The sequence below is a fragment of the Anolis carolinensis genome, chromosome 5 (assembly GCF_035594765.1).
Source record: "Anolis carolinensis isolate JA03-04 chromosome 5, rAnoCar3.1.pri, whole genome shotgun sequence".
NCBI lineage: Eukaryota > Metazoa > Chordata > Lepidosauria > Squamata > Dactyloidae > Anolis > Anolis carolinensis.
In genome coordinates, this window is record NC_085845.1 from 194,220,171 (window position 1) to 194,236,558 (window position 16,388).

Consider the following 16,388-nt stretch of genomic DNA (forward strand, 5'->3'; position numbering starts at 1 on the left):
CCAGTCAAGCTAAAATGCAAACTATAGATCTTCTCACAGTTCTGCTTCATTTAAAAAAGGGGGAGAGGAAGAGGAGACACAGGAGACCAATGGACCACATAAATTATGAATGGCTTCTCTTCATGAGAGTAGGGACTTCGTGAAGGTCATTCTGTGTAGTGACAGATGCAACCAATGTTTGCAAAGGCCAAAAAAGCATTGATGTCTCCTAATTTCCAGCAAACCTCATTTGTCTCCCACAGGTATTTACATCGTGGATAGGAGGTTCCGTTCCCCAGATGAGTCTTGTAATCAGCTGACGCAATTCCTCTATGGATTCTGCCAGCAATCACGTCGGCAAAGAATTGTCCAGAGGAACCGAACAGAAAGGCTCTCGGACTTGTTGGACTGGAGATATCTAGGAAGGGTAGGCTGAAGTATTCCAACTATTGTTCATGATACATACCTAAGTGGACCCTCCATGCAGCAGAGCAGTATCTCCAGATACCAGGTTCTGGGGGACAAGGAAAAGCTAAGGACTGCAACTACCATTATACCTTACTGGTGAGCTGCTGGAACAACCTTCTCCAACCCTGTGCTCCTCAGATGACCTGGACTTCAATACCCATTACACTATAGTTGCTTATGGAATTATGGAAACCCTAGTGCCATATTCTGGGGAAGGCCCTTCAGATGCATGTGGCTAGCCCGCAGTGCCAGAATTGGGGCTCATCTAAAGAGCTTGTTGTCCTGTATTCACTGTGCAGTCAATTTTGGTTGTCCACACAATGTTCTGCCACTTTTGGTGGTTAAGCCCTGAATTATGAAACATTGAGGGATGCACTAGAGCAGTGGTGTCCAACCTTTGATCCTCCAGATGTCTAGGTCTTTGGCTTCCAGAATTCCTACCATTGGACAAGTTGCCCAGAGCTTCAGTAAATTGGAGTCCCAAACACCTGGAGGACCAAAGGTTGGACATCACTGCACCAGGTTTTGCCTGAAACACCAGAGCAACCTCCATGACTTTGGCACAGTGTACTGTAGTCCAATTCAGACTAGTTCACTATCTATATGCGCCACGACTGTTGCAAGGTTGATGGTATGTTGATGGTATGTGCTTCTATGGCCACTCAAGACCATTTCTTCCCAAGAGTAGCCATGGATTAACTGGCAGGTGTAGATGAGGCCTTGGTCTGGCTAGGCAAGTCAGTTCTTACACTACTATACAACTTGAACATTTTACACTTTGTTTACAGTGGGTTCTTCCAATAAATTCTCCAGAAGCCTATCTTTCTTTTCTGATTTGGATTGCTTGCAATAGTATTTTAGGTGATTCAAGGGTGCTATAATAACAGCATAATCCTCCTCAGAAAAATTTCTGTGGAGTTCAATGGCTATAGAACTAACTGTAAATGTGTTGTTTTTTTTCCTGACTGCTGCTTACAAAATTGTGGGTAAATGGGTTACAGCACAAGGAAACCGTATAATCTGAGCAGTAAGGTATATCTAGTGTTTTTGGTAGCTTACAAATAAAAAGATTGATAAAGTCTAAAGTTAACATTATCTTTTCAGAAAAATGAAAATGGCTATTTTTCTATATTGACTCTTGTTATGGAATTGTCTTCTATTTATAGTTGTTATCTTCCTCTCTCTTCTTTTGCAGTATTATACGCATGCCAGGCACTTGGCTCTTAGTCGAGCGTTTCCTGAGAAATTTGAGATGGAACCCAATGCTCCGCCAAAGGTAACCTTTCTTACATCCAGACCCCAAAATTGTATCATGTTCATGTCTAAAGGAGATTATACTTTTTCCTCATTGTACCAAAAAGGGCAAAATATGTGTGTATAAAAGAATATTAAACATGCACACACTCACTTAGGTATTAAGAGAACACAACATTTGCCAGTTTTGCTCCTGCAACCAAGCCCTCCTCCCTCTCATTCTTAGGAAACGTACCTCATTAATGAGCCAAAAATTGGTAAAAAATAATAATATCGCAACAAAATTTTCACCCATCCACATTTGTCAACCCCGTTATTATAATTATTCGGGTTTTCCAACAATAAGGAAAGCCCACTGGGAAGAGCAATAGACCAATGACATTTTTTCAGACTTCTGGAATTCAAATATCTTCAAGTCTAACATAAGAATTATTCAGTGGGACAAAAGAATTGTGGGGTATTTGAAGAGGAAAAAAAGAAGAATTTGACTGCAAAACTTGGCAATTTTTAAATACAAATAGAGAACAGTGGAGAAAAAATTGTTTTCTCCTGAAGCAAGGAGACACCACCATAATATGATGAAATAGGCTGCATCTACACTGCAGAATGAATACAATTTGACCACACTTTAACTATTACTCAATCCTGTGTAATCCTGAGATTTGTAGTTCAGTGAGGCGAAAGACATTATAAGAGTACATGTCCCATAATTACATAGCATTGAGCCATAGCAGCCAAAGTGGGGTCCAACTGCATTCATTTTACAGTGTAGATGCACCCATAGTCAAGGACTGATATGCCTAATACACATTATATTTACCTAAAGCAGTGGTTCCCAAACTTTGATTCTTCAGAAATCTCAGCTGTGTTGGTCAATGATCAGAGATTCTGGGAGCTGAAGCGCAAGACCGGAGTTTTGGAAATACTATATAGATCAGGCATAGGCAAACCTTGGCCGTCCAGGTGTTTTGGACTTCAACTCCCACAATTCCTAACAGCCTACCGGCTGTTAGGAATTGTGGGAGTTGAAGTCCAAAACACCTGGAGGGCCAAAGTTTGTCCATGCCTGATATAGATGGTGAGTCTTTTTCTATGGACATCTTCTAGAACAGGGGTCCTCAAACTTTTCAAGTGGAGAACCAATTCACAGTCCCTCAGATTGTTGGGGGGCCGGACTAAGATGAAATAGTCCAAAATTAGGATTGTTGTTGTTGTGTGCCTTCAAGTCATTTCAGACTTAGGTCAACCCTTAGTCTAAAGTTTAGGACAGGGGCCAGGTCAATGACCTTGGAGGGCCGCATCCAGCCCATGGGCCTTAGTTTTGGGACCCCTGATTTCATAAGACCATAGGTAAGCAAAGAGACGTCCAAAGACCACCTAGATAGTTTCATAAGACCATAGGTAAGGAAAGGGCCCCCCAAAGGCCATGTAGACAATCTCATAAAACCATAGATAAGGAAAGGGGCCCTCAAAGACCATCAAGACAGTCTCATGGGACCATCGGTAAGGACAGTGACCTCCAAAAGCCAACTAGATGGTCTCATAAGGATGTAGCTAAGCAAAGAGACCTTCAAAGACCATCTAGATGGTCTCATAAGGATGTAGCTAAGCAAAAAGACCTCCAAAGACAAGGTAGACTTAGGTCAACCCTAAGTTTAAGGTTTAGGACAGGGGCCAGGTAAATGACCTTGGAGGGCCGCATCCAGCTCATGGGCCTTAGTTTGGGGACCCCTGTTCTAGAAGAAGGGGCTGGATAGCTCCCATATATGATGATATATCTGCATGTATGGAGGTTGGACTCAATGACCTAGGACAGTGGTTCTCAATCTGTGGGTCCCCAGATGTTTTGGCCTTCAACTCCCAGAAATCCTAACAGCTGGTAAATTGGATGGGATTTCTGGGAGTTGTAAGCCAAACATCTGGGGACCCACAGGTTGAGAACCACCGACCTAGGAGGACCCTTTCTTTTATTTTATTTTTTGAATAAATTTTTATCAAAGAAAAAGAGATTTGTATACATAAAAGTGGGGGAACAATATAGGTATAGGAAAGTAGGAAGAACAATAACAACAAAAAAAGTGAAAAAAAGAAAAAAAGGAGGGTATGATGGGCTCGGGCTGTGGCGCAGGCTGGAGAGCAGCTGCAATGAATCACTGCAATGAATGACTCTGACCAGGAGGTCATGAGTTCGAGGCCAGCTCGGAGCCTATGTTTGTTTGTCCTTGTTCTATGTTAAAAGGCATTGAATGTTTGCCTATATGTGTAATGTGATCCGCCCTGAGTCCCCTTCGGGGTGAGAAGGACGGAATATAAATGCTGTAAATAAAATAAATATGATTAGGGAAGGGGTATTTGGTGGCTTCCGTTCTTTCTCCTCCTATAAAATTATAATTTAACACTGTCAATATAAAAACTAAAGATAAGTTCTTTCCCACTCGTGTCTTCAGTATTTAAGATAATTTTCTAAAAGTGACCAGTCCGTCTTCTTCAATCCACTACCATAATTCTCTTTTAATAGGAATGTTAATTTATCCATATCTTTTATTTCCATTATTTTAATGACCCAATCATTCATCTCTGGAATAGTATCCAACTTTTGGTGAAGACTATTCTCGCCACTTTTGTTAGAAAAGTAAACAATTTATCCAAATTTCGATCTGCAAATAGCTCCAAATCAAACATACCCAGAAGGTAGTATTCCGGTTTCATTGGAAAGGATTTAAGAAAAAAATTGGCATTTGGCATGGATAGTTTTCCAATAATTCCCTTTCTATGGTTGTATGATTTCTCTTTCTTGCTTATACTTCTCTCCTAGACTGAAGGATTTCGGTACCCAAGACCTTCTTCCGTACCCCCTTCACCCTCGGTTTCCCAACACAACAGCCCCCACCAAAGCGATGAGGAAGCGGAAGACGAAGACGAGAGATACGATGAGGAGGAAGAGGCCGAAAGGGATAGGCAGAACATAAAGTCCCCTTTCTCCTTCAACGCCATGCCAACGGGGAAGAAGAAGCAACACGGGGAATATAGGAACTGATGGAAGGTCCTTTGTTCCACAGCCTCTCCTTGAGAGCCACACATCCAACTTGTACGCTTGTCACCTTTTAAAGTCCTGACGATTGCAACATGACCGAAGAAGAGTGAAAGCGCATCCTAAAATAAGCTCAACATCCAAAATATCTTGGATTTCCCTTTCAAATAGTTTTGATGCTATTTCTTCCTCCCGTTCCCATTTTGGATGTAGAAGAAGACATTTAGAAGACTATATTAAAACTAGGGTTAGTGGCTTCAATATATGTGTCTTTAATACCTGCCATTGGAGGAAGGGGCAAAATATAATTAGATCTAATTTTACAGTGTTAACTATGCAAGGTAAATCCAGTGCATAGTCTATAGACATGGAGATATTCCTTGCTGGCTTTAGAAAGAAAGAAATTCCCTCATCTTTCATTTCAAATTCTCAGTCTTTATCTGTCTATATATATAAAAGGGTAATGAAATTTCGGCCTAGGACAAAACAAAACTACACATCCCATAAACACTAAACTTGGCAGCACAACCCCTCATCCATGCCTCTACGTTCATACAACAAAAAGCTCCAGCTCCTCCAGAAAACGGCCAGGCTTTGAGACTGCAAGGCTATTCACTGATATTTCACCTGGCCAACAACGGATTCCCATAAGCCACAGCAACGCGTGGCCGGGCAAAGCTAGTATCTTATAAAGTACAGTAGAGTCTCACTTATCCCACATAAACGGGCCAGCAGAATGTTGGATAAGCGAATATGTTGGATAATAAGGAGGGATTAAGGAAAAGCCTATTAAACATCAAATTAGGTAATGATTTTGCAAATTAAGCACCAAAACATCATGTTATACAACAATTTTGACAGAAAAAGTAGTTCAATATGCAGTAATGCTATGTAGTAATTACTGTATTTACGAATTTAGCACCAAAATATCACGATGTATTGAAAACATTGACTACAAAAATGCGTTGGATAATCCAGAATGTTGGATAAGCAAGTGTTGGATAAGTGAGACTCTACTGTACTAGCAAAACACAAACATAGGACATTCTTGAAAAACAAGGGCATGTTGGTTTAAAGATTTTAGCCCTCGGTTAAAGAAGTCTCTTTTCTGTGATGCAGCAAGATCAAATCATCCTTATATGTTTGTGATATTTTGTTTTAATACGAGTGGCGGGCTCAGACTCACTTCAAAACAAGTTGTGACACACACGTACAACCCATATCCTCCTCTTTTAAAAAAGGAATCTAGAAAAAGCAATGATAAGTGGAGCTAAACTGGAAATATAAAAGGCAAACACTAAAACCCAGCACACAGCCTTACGAAGCAATAAAAAATATGAATTACGAACATTCTCCCAGACACTTGCCCATTGTAGATAATATTTTCTCTTTTAAACAAGCTTGCTTTCAACATGATGACCATGGGACCTTTAAAAAGTGAATGGGGAAAACTGAATTGCCATCTAGCCCTAGAGCTGAGCATTTAACTGCTATGACTCAAGGTTATAGAATCGTTGGAGTTTAGGTTTACAAAGGGCTTCATGATATACATTTCTTCAACATGATCTTGCCACTTCAGCTCTAAAGTAGCAGCAGCTTACTCTCCAACTGTCCCAGTTTGATGAAGATGGTCCAAACTAATCCTCCTTCGAGTTGCTGTGAGTTTTCTGGACTGTATAGCCATATTCCAGAAGCATTCTCTCCTGACGTTTCGCCCACACCTATGGCAGGCGTCCTCAGAGGTTGTGAGGTCTGTTGGAAACTAGACAAGTGAGGTTTATATATCTGTGGGAGAAATAACTTTTCTGTCTGAGGCAAGCGTGACTGTTGCAATTGGCCAGCTTGATTAGCCTATCAGCTTCAAAGCCTGGCTGCGTCCTGCCTGAGGGAATCCTTTGTTGGAAGGTGTTAACTGGCCCTGATTGTTTCCTGTCTGGAATTTCCCTGTTTTCTGAGTGCTTTTCTTTATTTACTATCCTGACTTCAGAGTTTTTATAATACTGGTAGCCAATGCTAATCAAAGGTGGCCAATTGCAACATTCACACTTGCATCGGACAGACAAGAGTTCTTTCCCACACTGGACATTCCACAGATATATAAACTCCACTTGCCTAGTTTCCAACAGACCTCACAACCTCTAAGGATGCGTGCCATAGATGTGGGCAAAACATCAGGAGGAAATGCTTCTGGAACATAGCCATACAGTGTGGAAAACTCACAGCAACCCAGTGATTCCGGCCATGAAAGCCTTCGACAACACATTAATCTTCCATCATCCCGTTTTTTTGAAATGTCCCAGTTACTTCTCCCCTTTTGCTCTCAGTTTACTTCAGTGTCTTCAGATTTAGTACAAAGTAGTTTGCACTCAGTTAATTCATTATGGTGGAGAGGATGCATTGGAGCCTTGTCCTTCCCAATAAGATTAGGCAAAATCTGCTGATTTAAGGCACTCAACCCACCACTTCAGCCTGACTCCATTGAAACAAAGATAAAATATTCCAAATTAGGAGATCCTAAGGAAATCAGGCATGGAAGGAGGGCAGGATTTGTGCCTGTGTCCTCCAGGCTGCTTTCAATCCCTCTTCCCCACTCACCCACTTTATAACTAAAAAAGAAAATAAAGTATATATGTTCCTGGTTTGGCTCTTAGAGGGTTTTTATTTATTCGTGCACACAACTTGCGTTGGAACATTAGGGTGGAATATGAGGCCAAGGAAATAAAAAACGCTGTTTCCAAACTTTATTTCAAATTTCTTCAATAGACCCTGATAACTTAGCTAAGCATTGCACATAGGTTTGTGGGTTCTTATGAGATATCAAACCATGATTGGTGTCATGGGGGGTTTGTGGAGCTTGCAAAAAGCTTTCCCCCTTTTTTTGGACTTGAGACAGTCACTTATATAGGCCACCCTCATGCATCCCTATTCACCTCCAGAAAACTTGGCAACCCTGATCAACACTGAAGAATTTGCTTAGGTTTAACAGTCATTATCTCACCTCAGAAAACCTTGGGACCTGTAGTTTTGTAAGCGGGACTAAAGGTATATTCTCAGTGCCCACCCAAAACTACATTTCACATTATTCTTTGGGAGACGCCATGGTCATAAATGTTACATAAGACACAAGAATACATTCTCTACTGTTTGGAGAGGTTTGGGAACTAAATGGGGAACTGACCCAAAAATCGACTTCTTAGAAAGTTTTATTTTGCAATGATTTTTCATTTTTGCTACTTACTCAAACAGGCAGGAATTAGTATCTTTTTCTTCCAGCTACATTTGCAAAAGCAAGCTCAAAGTTAGAATAAATGCATGTTAACCATAAATTCCTAAGCTGGAAAATGGCCTTTAATTGTTTAGCAGTAGAATCATGGGGAGACTCAAGTGAAGATGATACAGATAGGAAGCTGAGGCAAGAAGTCAGAACAGATGAATAGGGAGAGTTTCTCACATCGAACATCTTTTCAAGAACATGACTTTGGACCTTCCCATCCGAGGCTGAAAGTCTTTCACCAGTTTAATAGGCCATCAGAAACATATCCCGGTTTCTCTTCGCCTTCTTCTTCATCTCCTAAAGCAAAAGAGATATGGCATTGATAACAGGGAACAATGACTGGGTTCTCTATCTTTTTCTTTTGACTTCCATGAAGATTTTATTTTAATATATTTGTTATTGGCACTGATGCATCTGTGAATAAAATAGCAATATATAGCAATGAACAAAAGTTAAAGGATCACAGTGAACCAACTACAAAATGCATTTCACCAATTGATTAAGGTTTAAAAACAAACAATAAATGTACTTTTTAAGATTTGCAATAAACTGTAAGGCAGCGTTTCTCGACCTGGAGGTCGGGACCCCTGGGTGGGTTGTGAGGGGGTGTCAGAGGGGTCACCAAGAACCATCAGAAAACACATATATTAATTCACAGTTCTCTCCAGAGGTAGGTGAACTACCTCTCCCCTAAATCACTGTCAATTCATCCCAAATCCCTCCAGTATTTTCCGTTGGGCATGGAGGTTCTGTGTGGGAAGTTTGGCCCAATTCTATTGTTGGTGGGGTTCAAGGGGCTCTTTGATTGTAGGTGAACTATAAATCCCAGCAACTACAACTCCCAAATGTCAATGTCTATTTTGCCCAAACTTCATTAGTGTTCACATTTGGGCATATTGAGTATTCTTGCCAAGTTTGGTCCAGATCCATCATTGTTTGAGTCTCTGGATGTAGGTGAACTACAACTCCAAAATTCAAAGTCAATGCCCACCAAACACTTCCAGTATTTTATGTTGGTCATGGGAGTTCTGTTTACCAAGATTGGTTCAATTCTGTCATTGGTGGAGAGGATGCATTTTGATTGTAGACTAACTATAAATCAAAGATTTATATGCTGTTTATATTTATATGCTCTTTGATTGTAGGTTAACTATAAATCCCAGCAACTACAACTCCCAAATGACAAAATCAATCCCCCTCAACCCCACCAGAATTCAAATTTGGGTGTATCGGGTATTTGTGCCAAATGTGGTCCAGTGAATGAAAATACATCCTTCAAATCCAATATTTACATTACCATTCATAACAGTAGCAAAATTAAAATTATGAAGAAGCAACAAAAATAATTTTATGATTAGGGGTCACCACAACATGAGGAACTGTATTAAGGGGTTGCAGAAACAGAAAGGTTGAGAACCACTTTTGTAAGGAAATGAGCTCTTACCTTCTTCTTGCGCTGCCTTTCGTAGGGCGGAAAGAAATAATGCTGCTGCTTCAGAAAGGGTGAGGGGACTCATATTTTGGCTGCGTGTCTCTGCAAAAGCAAAAGTCAGAGAAATAGGTAGGTAGGTAGGTAGGTAGATACTCTGACTCATTGGAGGAAGAGAATATCTCTTTAAGGTTTAAGTCAGAAAAGAAAAGGGTGGATGAGGCTTATGCTTGCAACGTAAGGAGAGATATTCAAAAGGATAAATTTGAAAGGCTTGTTTACCTTACATTCACATTTATAATCCATAAAATAATTGCTTGTACAAGTTCAGGAATTAAAAAAAAAACATGATTCTGTTGATGGGCATGGGTCCAGGAATAACTTTACAGGTGGGCGCATTCTGATGCTGGGTAAGGTCAAGCCATACTGGGCAGGGTTTGCAGTATTATAGGATTATACAAGCAAGCATGCCTCAGTTAACAAAGGAGCTCCTTTTCACAATCTTTATAGAGAACCTCAACCCAGTCGCCTTTTCTTGTCTTCCTTCTAGCTCAGTGGTTCCCAACCTTTTTTTGACCAGGGTCCACTCTCCAACATTAGTACCAAAAGGGTTACAAATAAGTTTTTGGTCAATTTTATATTCTGTTTGGTTATTTATTTATTTACAATATTTATATTCCGCCCTTCTCACCCCGAAGGGGACTCAGGGCTGATCACATTACACATATTACACATTCAATGCCTTAACATAGAACAAAGACAAAGACAAACGCAGGCTCCGAGCTGGCCTCGAACTCATGACCTCTTGGTCAGAGTGATTGGTCTCAGCTGGCTGGAGCTGGCTGCAGCTGGCTGCTCACCAGCCTGTGCCACAGCCCGGGCCACAGACCGGTTATTTGGGGTGATGATTCAGAAAATTGCCTTGGATAGATCACATCAGCTCTAGTTTCTGATACAGAATATATGCCATCCAGTAGTTGCCATTTGCTCGCCCACAGAAAACCGTATTTAATAATCTAGAGCTGATGTGGTCTATCCAAAGCAATTTTTCTGAATCAGCACCACAAATAGGAACAGGCTTAAAAACGAAGACACTAAGGTGCCCCCATTTCCAGGCACCACATGGAATGGCTCCACTCGGGGAGGGAGGAGGAGGAGAAGCAGCAGTCAGGAGGCTTGCTGTTGCACCTTTCATGGGTCCATTGGTGTGCTCCTGTGTCCCTCACACACAAATTTCCTTACCTAGCTGCAACCTGTCATACAAATCCTTCCTCTGGCTCTCCTCCGAGATGAACCGACGACCCTCTGAAAAGGAAACATATCAAGTTGAAACAGGTAATATATTTCCAAACAACATGAACAGTCTTGCAAAATGCTGGCTACATTTCCATGCTCAAGACCAAAATCAAGACTTACGTGCACCCTTTAAATAGAGCATAGCCTGAGGTGTCCAATTTCTTCTTTGGAAGTGAGCCTTTTGGACCAAAACAAGAAAAAAGATATACAATTTAGAGATCCTACACAAGGAGTAGTGGGTGTCTTCACTTCAACTCAGCAGAAGTTGAGGAAGTAATATACTAAAGTTTTGTCTTGGCTTACCTGAGGAGCACTCCAGCAGAGACATATCAAGGAAGCTGAGAGCAATAAGGTCAGGGGAATGGCTGTCCCCCTCTGCAGTCGCTAAAATGAGAAAAGGAATCAAGAGGACTTAGCAAAAAAATAAAATAAAAATCCCATTACAATAAGAACCCATAAGGGATGTATTCCTGGTCAGATGATGTTTCCTGAAAACATGGAAACAACTCAACATCATTAAATTGCTTGACGTTTGGTTCTTGCATAATATAGAGTTGTTCTGGAGTATAGGAATTTCTTAATTCCTCCAGGATTAACTGTAGAATTGCCTGGAGGACATAGCAAAATCCTCGACAGGCCACCTTCTGCAGGTAAGTGAACACATATGCATTCTGTAGTTATGAGGGTCTTACAGTAATTAAGATCCCTTCTAACTCAACCCCATCCTTGGAGGAGAAAAAACAATTTCTTCTTTGGAAGTGAGGCTTCCTTGTGGGCCATCCAGTCCAACTCCCTGCCAAGAAGCACGAAAATCGTATTCAAAGCAACCTTGACAGATGGCCATCTAGCCTCTATTTAAAGGTAAAGGTTTCCCCTGACGTTAAGTCCAGTCTTGTCTGACTCTGGGGGTTGGTGCTCATCTCCATTTCTAAGCCGAAGAGCCGGCGTTGTCCGTAGACACCTCCAAGGTCATGTGGCCGGCATGACTGCATGGAACACTGTTACCTTCCCGCCGGAGCGGTACCTATTGATTTACTCACATTGACATGTTTTCAAACTGCTAGGTTGGTAGGAGCTGGAGCAACAGCGGGCACTCACTCCGCTCCTGGGATTTAAACCTGGGACTTTTCGGTCCACAAGTTCAGCAGCTCAGCGCTTTAACACACTTTGCCACCGGGGCTCCTTTTTAAAAGCCTCTGTTTAAAAGACTCCAAAGAAAGAGCCTCCACCACACTCCGGGGCAGAGAGTTCCACTGCTGAACAGCCCCCACAGTGAGGAAGTTCTCCCTAATGTTCAGGTGGAATCTCCTTTCCTGTAGTTTGGAGCCATTTTTCTGCATCCTAGTCTCCAGGACAGCAGAAAACAAGCTTGCTCCCTCCTCCCTATGACTTCCCCTCAAATCTGTATACATGGCTGTCATGTCTTCTCTCAGTCTTCTCTTCTGCAGGCTAAACATTCCCAGCTCTTTAAGCCGCTCCTCACCGGGCTTGTTCTCCAGACCCTTGATCATTTTAGTCACCCTCCTATGGACACATTCCAGCTTGTCAACATCTCCCTTAAACTGCGGTGCCCAGAACTGGACACGGTATTCTAATTCCGGACACTGCAATTTAAATAAAATGAAACTTTATTTATATCCCGCCCTAGCTCCCTGTGGGGACTCAGTCTCCTGAATTGTATACTGTCCATACAGTTGCACTGCACATAAGAAAAAACAGCTCTGACCCAACTGAGAACTTGAGTGCCTCAGCAAACTACAAATCCCCATGATTCCATATGACATTGCTGTAGCATTTCAAATGGAATCAGAAAAGGCTCCAGCCATTTCAAAGGCAGGAAGATTACACTTTTCCCATCTTTTTGGCCCATGTTTTTGGCCCACTCTTGCATACATGGTGATTGTTAGAGCAGCCCAGCATTTCTGTGTTCACAAATACTATGCTGTGTTTGGTGCTCTGCTATGGCTGATTTCTCTGGTTGAGTTAGTCTGCAGTGCCTTTCATGTTCCTTAATTTGTGTTTGGGCATTGCTGCGTCTGGTGGTCCCTCTATAGACTTGTCCACAGCTGCATGGTATACGGTAGACTCTTGCCGAAGTGGAGGATCCCTCTTGTCCTTTGCTGAACACAGCATTTGTTGGAATTTCATGTGTAATAGATTCTTCCTTAATCCCTCCTTATTATCCAACATTTTTGCTTATCTAACATTCTGCCGGCCCGTTTTTGTTGGATACGTGAGACTCTACTGTATCTTGTGAAACTACAAATGGGGGGTTGTGGTAGCTCAGTGGGTTAAACCACTAGCTGCAGAAAATCTGCTGACCGGAGGGTTCGAAGCTGCGAATCAGAGTGAACCTAGCAGTTCAAAAGCATGCAATGTGAGTAGATCAATAGGTACTGCCTCAGCAGGAAGGTAAAAGGGAACCCCATGCAGGCACGCAAATATGCCAGCAAAAAATTATCTGAGATGTCTACGGGCAACAGGCTCCTCGGCATGGAAAATGGAACAAGAGCACCTCCCCATGGCCGGAGTTGAGCACTGCCTCCAGATACTAGAGATGAAAAGGAGGAAGGCCTTTACCTTTGTCTGTGTATGTGTATTGTATGTTGTTTTTGTGTAAAAGGCATTGAATGTTTGCTTTATATGTGTACTATAATCTGCTCTGAGTCCCTCTGGGGAGATAAAGCAGAATACTGTATAAATAAAGTGCATTATTATTATTATTATTATTATTATTATTATTATTATTATTATTAATCTCAGGATTCCATATATGGGCAAGGTGGAAAAGTTAATTTCCTATGATTTCACTTTAATTTCCGTAGCAATATTCCTAAACCACAAACTTCACATATCTATATTAAAGTGGAATCATAGCACTATAACTCTGTAGTGGAGCCCCCAGTGGCACAATGGGTTAAACCCTTGTGCCTGGAGGACTTCTGACCAATAGGTTGGCGGTTCAAATCCGGGGAGAGGGTGAGCTCCCTCTGTAAACTCCAGCTCCCCATGTGAGGACATGAGAGAAGCCTCCCCCAAGGATGGTAAAACATCAAACATCTGGGCGTCCCCTGGGCAATGTCCTTGCAGACGGCCAATTCTCTCACACCAGAAGCGACTTGCAGTTTCTCAAGTGGCTCCTGACATGAGGAAAAAAAACTCTGTCATGTTAACTGGCACCTGTAGGTAATGGGAGGGCTTTCGATAACACATTTATGGGTGGTATGAATTATCTTAGAAAAGGCTTTATTTCCTGCATAGCAGACAAAAACTTTCCCAAAGTTTAACAGACACTAGAACTGTATACATCATCCCAAAGAAATAATTGTTCTTTTACTATTTGAAGAATTTCTGCATATTTAATCAATTAAAGATTGGGGGTTAACTCATCAACATTTATTTAACAGGGCTACAATCGCCAAAAATTTGATTCTGCAACAATAGATTTAATTATGTGACCTCATTCATTTCATAAGATTTTCTTCAGCAAGGAATACTCAGAGGTGGTTTTGCCATTTTCTTTCTCTCCAAGCACCCAGTCAAAATGAAGTATCCATATTTTTGACTCTCCCAGAAAAAAAGCTATGATCATACATACATTTACTTAACAGCAGTGGTGGATTGGTTTGAGTATTCGACTACGAATCTTGAGACCAGGATTTGAATCCTGCTTCAATGTATGTGTGATTTTGGGCATGTCACACTCTCTCAGCATCAGAGCAATGGAGCTGCGGTGGCACAATGGATTGAACCCTTGTCCAGGCTGAACTGCTGACCTGAAGGCTGAGTTGCTGACCTGAACGTTGCTGGATCAAATCCGTAAGACGGAGTGAGCTCCCGTCTGTCAGCTCTAGCTTGTGAGGATATGAGAAAAGTCTCCCAGCAACATCCGAGCATCCCATGGGCAATGTCTCTGTAGACAGCCAATTCTCTCACACCAGAAGTGACTTGCAGTATGTTCTCAAGTCACTTCTGACACAAATTTTAAAAAAGCCTCAAAGGAAGTCAATGACCACCTCTTCTGAACAAATCGTATCCAGAACGAAATCCCATGATAAGGTTGCCTTAAGATTGTCATAGGCTGTAAAAAACTTGAAGGCACACAAGTGTGTGGAACTCGGATACACAGGTGAGATGCCAAATACTAGGGAGGAAGTCTTATTGGACATAGTTCAGGAAGATAACTTTAAAAAATATTTAATTTGGGGTGGACTATACTCCATAGGAGCCCCTGATGGCGCAGTGGGTTAAACCACTGAGGTGAACTTGCTGACCAAAAGGTCAGTGGTTTGAATCCGGGGAGCAAAGTGAGCTCCTGTTGTTAGCCCCAGCTTCTGCCAACCTAGCAGTGCGAAAACATGCAAATGTGAGTAGATCAATAGGTACAGCTCTGGCAGGAAGGTAACGGTGCTCCATGTAGTAATGCCGGCTACATGACCTTGGAGGTGTCTATGGATAACACCAGCTCTTCAGCTTAGAAATGGAGATGAGCACCAATCCCCAGAGTCAATCACGACTAGACTTGATGTCAGGGGAAAGCCTTAATCTTTACCTATACTCCATATTTTTAAATATGCATCGGTATAGCTGAAGATTTACTTTCCAAACTTTCAAATTTCATTAAATTATTTTTAACATTTTCCCTCTCTATAAGTCAACTATAAGCAACAAGTTAAAAAAGGTGAAAAACCTGTCCATCTTTTCCATGAATAGCATTAATCATGATCAACTGATTAATATGTTGAGCACAAAGTTATTAATATACATTTGCTGAGAACTCTGAGATACTTCCATCCTGTGGGTGCATTTACATGGCATAATTAATGCAGTTTGACACTACTTTAACTACCATGGTTTAATGTTACAGAATCATGGGATTTGTAGTTTGTTGCCAGCAATATTTGGCAAAGGAGGTTACCAACCTTACAAAACTATAAATCTCTAGGATTTCATAGCAGCAAGCCACGCAACTTCAAGTGGTATCAAATTGCATTAATTCTGCAATATAGATGCACCCTGTATTGAATATAATTTATGAGTTAGATGACCAAATATTATGGAACAAATGTTATGGAAATAGAGCAATTTTATTGGAATGACTATTCAAAAATCAATCTCATGGATACACACACACACACCCCCTATTATTCTCATGTTATTGCTAAGCACAGCTTTAGATTTCATTATACATCTATTTGTGATTTTATCAAGAAATTAACCACCCACGAACAAGGCACATTGCATCTGTAGTTAATGCAGCAGGGATGGAAAATAAACTTTTAGGTTTTAGGCATACAGTATACTTGGTGAAGTAGAAGAGGAGAAAAAATAAGTATAGTTGTTTCGACGTACCTTCATGTCTTTGTTCTCTTGGTGAGCTGGTCTTAAGGAGCCGGAGAGCGCCTGATGGGGAAAATGCAATATGATGTGGTCGTCATGTAGGAATCCCTATTTAAGTCTTCCATGGAGAGATGCCCTCCCTCTTGGAGACGAGAGTGGAGCGTCTCTAAAGGGACTTGTCAAACTCGGAGTTGCTGACATCTTCCGAAGATGGGGGAGGACGTTCAGAAAGCTCCAGGGGAAGTGACCCAAACTTCTGACATGTGCTCTCTTCGCTTTAGGAGACGGCATCAACAACAGTTCCCAGCATTAAAAGC

At 41.5% G+C, this 16,388-nt stretch overlaps 2 protein-coding genes across 2 annotated transcripts in view; one reads left to right on the forward strand and one right to left on the reverse strand.

Annotated features, from left to right (window-relative positions):
• The window catches only part of gys2 (glycogen synthase 2), a 42,972-nt gene extending 35,601 nt beyond the window's left edge, over positions 1 to 7,371 (forward strand). The window contains exons 14-16 of the mRNA XM_003220762.4: positions 243 to 406; positions 1,643 to 1,723; positions 4,517 to 7,371. Of these exons, the coding sequence (XP_003220810.1) occupies positions 243 to 406; positions 1,643 to 1,723; positions 4,517 to 4,738 (467 nt within the window). The 3' untranslated portion in view covers positions 4,739 to 7,371. The remainder of the gene's footprint in view (positions 1 to 242; positions 407 to 1,642; positions 1,724 to 4,516) is intronic.
• A 546-nt stretch (positions 7,372 to 7,917) lies between these two features.
• On the reverse strand, positions 7,918 to 16,388 carry spx (spexin hormone). The gene is made up of 6 exons (XM_003220756.4): positions 16,084 to 16,388; positions 11,035 to 11,115; positions 10,852 to 10,909; positions 10,678 to 10,740; positions 9,451 to 9,540; positions 7,918 to 8,303 (listed from the first exon to the last, which is right to left on the reverse strand). The coding sequence occupies exons 1-6, from the start codon at positions 16,087 to 16,089 to the stop codon at positions 8,242 to 8,244; spliced, it is 360 nt and encodes a 119-aa protein (XP_003220804.1). The 5' UTR covers positions 16,090 to 16,388; the 3' UTR covers positions 7,918 to 8,241.

Excerpts from the sequence above, each read along its gene's own strand:
- spx (XM_003220756.4), bottom strand. Across the intron at positions 10,910-11,034 it reads TCTGCTGGAGTGCTCCTCAG|GCTCACTTCCAAAGAAGAAA; the intron begins GTAAGCCAAGAC and ends TTGGTCCAAAAG. Across the intron at positions 8,304-9,450 it reads AAAGGCAGCGCAAGAAGAAG|GAGATGAAGAAGAAGGCGAA; the intron begins GTAAGAGCTCAT and ends CTTTTGCTTTAG.